This window comes from Bactrocera dorsalis, chromosome 5 (assembly GCF_023373825.1).
Source record: "Bactrocera dorsalis isolate Fly_Bdor chromosome 5, ASM2337382v1, whole genome shotgun sequence".
NCBI lineage: Eukaryota > Metazoa > Arthropoda > Insecta > Diptera > Tephritidae > Bactrocera > Bactrocera dorsalis.
Window position 1 is genome coordinate 16,581,993 of NC_064307.1, and position 5,925 is coordinate 16,587,917.

General features: G+C 34.3%; 1 protein-coding gene across 1 annotated transcript; it reads right to left on the minus strand.

The window, feature by feature from the left end:
- Positions 1 to 1,555: 1,555 nt before the first annotated feature.
- On the minus strand, positions 1,556 to 4,341 carry LOC105222453 (uncharacterized). The gene is made up of 4 exons (XM_011199797.4): positions 3,291 to 4,341; positions 2,547 to 3,224; positions 2,342 to 2,471; positions 1,556 to 2,276 (listed from the first exon to the last, which is right to left on the minus strand). Exons 1-4 carry the CDS (start codon positions 4,197 to 4,199, stop codon positions 1,618 to 1,620), a joined length of 2,376 nt encoding a protein of 791 aa, XP_011198099.2. The 5' UTR covers positions 4,200 to 4,341; the 3' UTR covers positions 1,556 to 1,617.
- Positions 4,342 to 5,925: the final 1,584 nt, after the last annotated feature.

Sequence of the window (5,925 nt, forward strand, 5' to 3'; positions counted from 1 at the left end):
ACTAAAATAAAAGAAATCTTTATTTATTTATTTTTGTATATTTCATATTAAATATTCAAAATATTTTGGCTTCGTGGCATACATATATACTATAAATACATATTTAAACATATTATTCAATTTGCTTTTTTTTGTGTTTTCTTTTTATAAAGCAAACGTTGGGTCCATAAACACAAAAAAAAATTATTAAAAAAAAAATTGAAACAGATTTTTTAATAAACAAAAAAAAAAAATATTAAAAAAAAAAAATTTGAAACAGATTTTTTAATTTTTTGTATTTATGTTTGATTAGAAAACAAAAAATTTGAAAACATCTTTTTTATAATTTTTTGTGTTCATGTTTTTTTTTTAATTTTTTTTTGGAATGCGAAAGCTTATAAATTCTGAATCCATAAAAAACAAAAAACTATAATTTTTTTATTTATAAAACTTACTTTTTTAAGCTGTATATATACATTTCTTTCAAATAAGAAGAAGAAAATTAATAATTATAGTTGCTAAACTAGAAAATATAGAAAACCAATGTCGATTATAAGTGCAAACAAATATAAGATGTATATACATACATACATATACGGAGATACGACTATGTATTTGCGCTAAGTGCGCAGTTGCACTTCCAAGGCTTGCAGATTTGCATGTAAATAGCAGAATTAAAACAAAAAATAAATAAACAAAATATAAAGAAAACACGAATTTACAAAACTATGACACGATTATAAATTTATATAAATGTGTGTATGTTGAATAAATTTTGTTTCAAGTGACAATTATTTTTTCAATAAAAAAATGCAAAATGAACATAAATTAACATTTTTTCAATATAAAAAAAAATTTTTTCAATGCGTTTTTCAAAATAAAAAAATATTTCTTTTCAATAAAATAATATAAAATATTTTTCTTTTTCAAAAAAAAATAAATTAATTTTCTTTTTCAATAAAATAAAATAATTTTTTTTTCAATAAAATAAAATATTTTTTTTTTTCAATAAAAAATTTTTTTTTTTTTTCAATAAAAAATCAAAAGTTTATAAAATAATTTTTTTTCAAAAAAGTTTAATTATATTAACGAAAAAATATAACATTTTAAATTAAATTTTATTTTCGAAAAAAACAAATAACAAATTGTGTTAAAAAACTTCGATTTCGTTCGACATTCAAAAGTAGCCTCTACAAAATGATTCTGTATACTATACCAACGATAATAAGCCAAGAAACAAATATTTAAGATATTGTATTGAATACAAGATATAGTAAATGCAGCAAAAGAAATGTTATAATTATTAAATATATGATTAGTAAGCGATATAAATTCATAAGATGAACAAAATAATACAAATAAAGTAAATAGTATGTTTTAAGGCGCAGAAAAAGTGTACAAAAAATTGTCATAAAATCAAAAAAAAAAGTGTTTATTGTTTTTTCAATAATTTACGAGGAACAAATTACAAATATACAGTTATATATTTGGGCAGCGCATAGTTTATCAAAAAGGTAGGTAAACTTATAAAAAAAATCGATATCATATTTTTAAACTTAGCAATAAAACACAGCAATAAAAAAGTTGCTTAACTGGGACAATTTAGCATTGAAAACACTGCATAAAACACAAAACAAATTAATCCACTTTGAAGTCAAGCAGAAACGTTTGCCAAGCGCTGAAATCGACTTCTGGATGTGCGACACTTTGCTCCGCCACTTTGATTTGCAAAGCGTGTAAATACTTCAAATCGGTGCGATATTTTATACGCAAATCCTGATCAATGCAAATATCCATGAGTTTCAAATCGATCAAAGGCTTCGCCACACGCACGGTCTTACGCAGCTTGTTCTCCAGCGTATGTATTTCATTCTCCATGCGCGCCAAATTTAAAAGACCACCATAGGCTATGGGCGTATAATGTACTGAATGTGCGGTGATCTTCAAACTGCTTACGTTACGCTTATTCAGTATGATTTGCATGAATTCTTTCGACGCATGCCATTTGCAGTATGCTTTCAGCGCTTCCAGTAGTAGTGAGAGATGTTGCTCGCAAGAGATTTCATCTACAACTTCGCCAGCCTCCTCCATGGCAGCTTGCAGTTCGGCCTGTTTCTTATGTTTCAGCCAACGCTTCTTGCGTATGTAGTTGAACACTTTTTCGGGCGAAAATTCCTCGGCATACAAAAAGCCAAACATTTGCAAAAATTGATCGATAAATGTGTAGCGCACATATGGTATGCGCAGCACATCGATGGCGTTGATGTAGTTGCCAATGGAAGAGTTCAAATTGCGATCTGTAAACAAAAGAGGTTTATATAAAAATTTGTAACACCATAAAAAAAAAAACAAAAATAGGAACCTTTGAATTTTCGAAAGAAATCGTATATGGCCTGTTTGGTGTTTGGGCCGAGACGCGGATATTTTACGCCCAAAACAGTGTGTTCGATGTCAGCCGTATTGCTAATGACCATCAGCAGTGATATATAGCGCTGTAAAACATTTAATTTTTTTTTTATTTCAAAGAAAAATTAAGAATTTAAACACGCACTACACAAATGACGCACCTCGAGTATTTTCAAATAGTTTATATTGAGTCCTTTATTTACACCCAATGCGAATAGCAGGAACAGCTGTCGTCCCAAATTGCTCAAATGAGCTTCCTCTGCTATGCCAAGCACAAATACCGCCAGCGGTCGGCTGTCATTATAGAATAACCAATTTTTATCCTTACTATAGTGATGCAACATCCACATGACGAAGTCATTTTCGAGTATTTGCAAAATTAAACGCAAAGCAATGAATAAACGTTCCAAACGCACTGTCGGCTTAAGTGCTGTGAATGTATTCAAGTGTGTGTCGCGCTCTTCCCACTTGCGGTGGTCATACAATTCACTCTCCGGCGTTTCCGGCACAACTGATCCTGCAGTTCCTTTATTTTTAACAGTTGGTGTGCTAGGTTCAACTGAATTGGATAACTCTTCGGTGTTACATTCATTGATTATGATTTCGGTTAAATCGAGTATTATGTCGAAAACTTTCTTCGATCTAGACAAACGTTTGTCGCCGCCTTTCGATTTGTTGCTCAATTTTTCGGCGTCCAACGGCCGTTGAAAGAAGCCAATATAAGCGGGGTGCGTTGCGCGCCAACAAGGTGGAAATGTACGCACCATATAGTTAAATAGCTCTATGCATTTGTGGTATGTGTGTATGCATGTCGCGTCGCCAGCTTTCGGATTGAGACTCTGTAAAAATTTTATACAATTTTACAATAAATTTCAATCAAAATATTAATTTATTACAAAACATACCAAAATTAATTCGATCAAGTTGGTGAAGGTGTCTTCGCCAGGAAATTCATGCCGCTGACACATATCCAAAGCAAGATTCAGAAATGACAGATAGCGTTGTTGCTTTAATGTACAGCGTAGCTGCATTAAACGCGCTTCACTTGGTTTGACCATTTCACTGAAACGTTGTTGGTAATGTTGCTTGCGACAGTACACCAAATCCTCAGCGCAGCGTGGCGGAAACTCCAAGCACAGCCGTTGCACTGAATTCAGATATAAATTAGAGAACAACGTGGTCAGCTTGTCTATGGAGTCTGTCCTGTGCGTAGTTTTGCTTTCTTTGTTGGTTGTTGTTTCAGTGGGCGTTTGTGCCTCTGTAGCCTCATTTTGAGTTTTCTCATTACTGTTTGGCACATTTTCACTTGGCTTGGAATTTATTTCTGCTGCAGGTGACTGTCCCACAGCTGCATCACATTTTGCTGCTTCTATATTTTCATTATCTTTATCCACCACCATTGGTACGTTTGTGGTTACCAGTTCAGCATCAATTTTCTCACTGCTTTCTGCTTCCTTCTGCTCATTGGTCTCTAATCGGCCTACTTTTTCAGGTACTTCGTCCCCATCCTCCGCATTTTCCTTATTTTCATCAGTGGTTTTACGCCTCCTAGCAGTGGGTTCTGGCTCGATAGCCTCCATTGTTTTTGTTTTACTGTTTCCACTTCTGGTGCGTCTGCCAGTCACAGTTTTGGTTTGGGTAATCTGCTCAGCTGTTAAGTTTTCTGCTGCTTTTATATTGATATTTGAATTTGAAGAGCGTAAAGTTCTTGGGTTTTGGTGTGTTTTTTGAGTTTTTATAGGTGACTTTAAGGAAATATCTTTACTTTTTGTAGTAATTGATGATATTACAACTTTTTTGCTTTTGCGCGGCATAGTTAGAAAATATAAATAAAAGCAGTGCTGCCAGCTGATAAGGTATGAAGGAAATCTGAAGTGATTGGTTTATTCTTTAATAAAGTCAGGTATTAAACAACTTTATCGTTTAGTTTTTATAAATAGCTTATCTACAAAGTGTATTATTTATTATAACGGTTATATTATACAAATTTTTTTAACTTTTAAACAAAACAACAATAATTTGGGTATGTTCAGTGTGGGAATTAAATATTCTTAATAGAAAATACAATCAGGCAACACTGCTTTTTCTAATATGCAGTTTACACCAATGTTATGCCACGGTTTACACAAAATATTTATAATTTTTTATTATTCCGAATTAGTTAAATCAGTTATGAAATAATATTTTTTAAAAGACAGGACATTAGGAATCCTTAGAAAGTCAACTGGCATATTCACTTTCTACCTTCACAGGAATTAAGTCTTTGAAATCGATACTCTGCTTTGCAGAAAGAAACAATTATAGTGACTCACCCGAAGAAGTCATTCAATCCTTCGACAGATAGGGATGTATTATCCAAAGCGGCGCAAAACTCAAAAAACTGGGCACTACTTGTTATCACCGAGGCACGGGTTCAAGGTCTTATCAATAAGATCTAAGGCTGCTGGTCGAATTGGTCGATATGGGCTTATCTTCTTGCGTTAACTGCCGGTTCTGCGTCAGGGAGCCTGAAACACCAGAACACCTGCTAATCGACTGCACAGTAATCTGTTGACGCAGGATTAAGGCCCTTGGATCCAAATAGGCGGTCGCATGGCTTCACTAGCTCCCAGCAGAATATTGGACTCTATCAATATGTAGGGACTTTGTCAGTCTTTGTGATTTAGGAGAGGACACAATAGACCTAAGGGGTCGGTTCCTTTTAACCTACAGAAGTCTTATCATCAGATAACTTTCCTTCCCCAAGTTGTGAATAAACTTTACGCCTTGCTTTATTCTTTCGTTCGCATACAATCTGACTCTAGCCCATCACCAATATCATTTCCATAAAATACCCAGCACTTAGGGTCTTAAACTCCCAGATAATCCTTTGTCTCAAACCAAAATCATCCTGAGCGAGCATGATCCTAGCAGCGTTGGTCCAATATGGTCGCCTGGCCGTAGCAAGATAAAGTTGAAGAAGGCACAGACATGTCAGAATTCCACACTCTCAAACTTCTATTGGATGATTCGTGACTACGGCTTGCATGTTAGGTAAAGAAATACAATCATCTTCAAGCAGCCTTTTTCTAATACTGTGACAGCCTTTACCTGCGCCTGACAGTAACGTCAGCACAGCTGACTGCTTCGTCAAGCGAAAATGGTCGTGTTTGAATCGCCAGTAGTAGTGGTAGCCAAGCCATGTATTTGTGGAATTGGCAGAGAATTGCCTTCTTAATTCGAAGCTGTACTGTCAATTATTGGATCATCTGAAGGAAGCAATCACCCTGAAGTAGGCTATTTTAGCCATAGGAGAGGTATTCTGTTCCAACAGGACATTACAAGATTACGCACATAGATAGTGACTCTCCAGAAGCTTCAAGCGCCTTGTTGGAGGTTCTTATGCATCCGTCTTATAGTTCAGACTTGACACCAAGTGATTACTATTCAGTGGCGATAAAATTTATTGGTGAAAAATTCGCCTCAAGGGAATTTTGTGAAAAACAACTGTTCCAGCTTTTGTCACGAGGGTGGAGGGTTTCTATGGGATTGTCATCAATC

What these genes read in the sequence shown, in the direction of transcription:
- LOC105222453 (XM_011199797.4), bottom strand. Translation starts at nt 4,199, where the DNA reads ATGCCGCGCAAAAGCAAAAAAGTTGTAATATCATCAATTACTACAAAA. An exon ending in ACTTGATCGAATTAATTTTG is followed by an intron (nt 3,225 to 3,290) that starts GTATGTTTTGTA and finishes AAATTTTTACAG; the next exon opens with AGTCTCAATCCGAAAGCTGG. An exon ending in ACTATTTGAAAATACTCGAG is followed by an intron (nt 2,472 to 2,546) that starts GTGCGTCATTTG and finishes AATGTTTTACAG; the next exon opens with CGCTATATATCACTGCTGAT.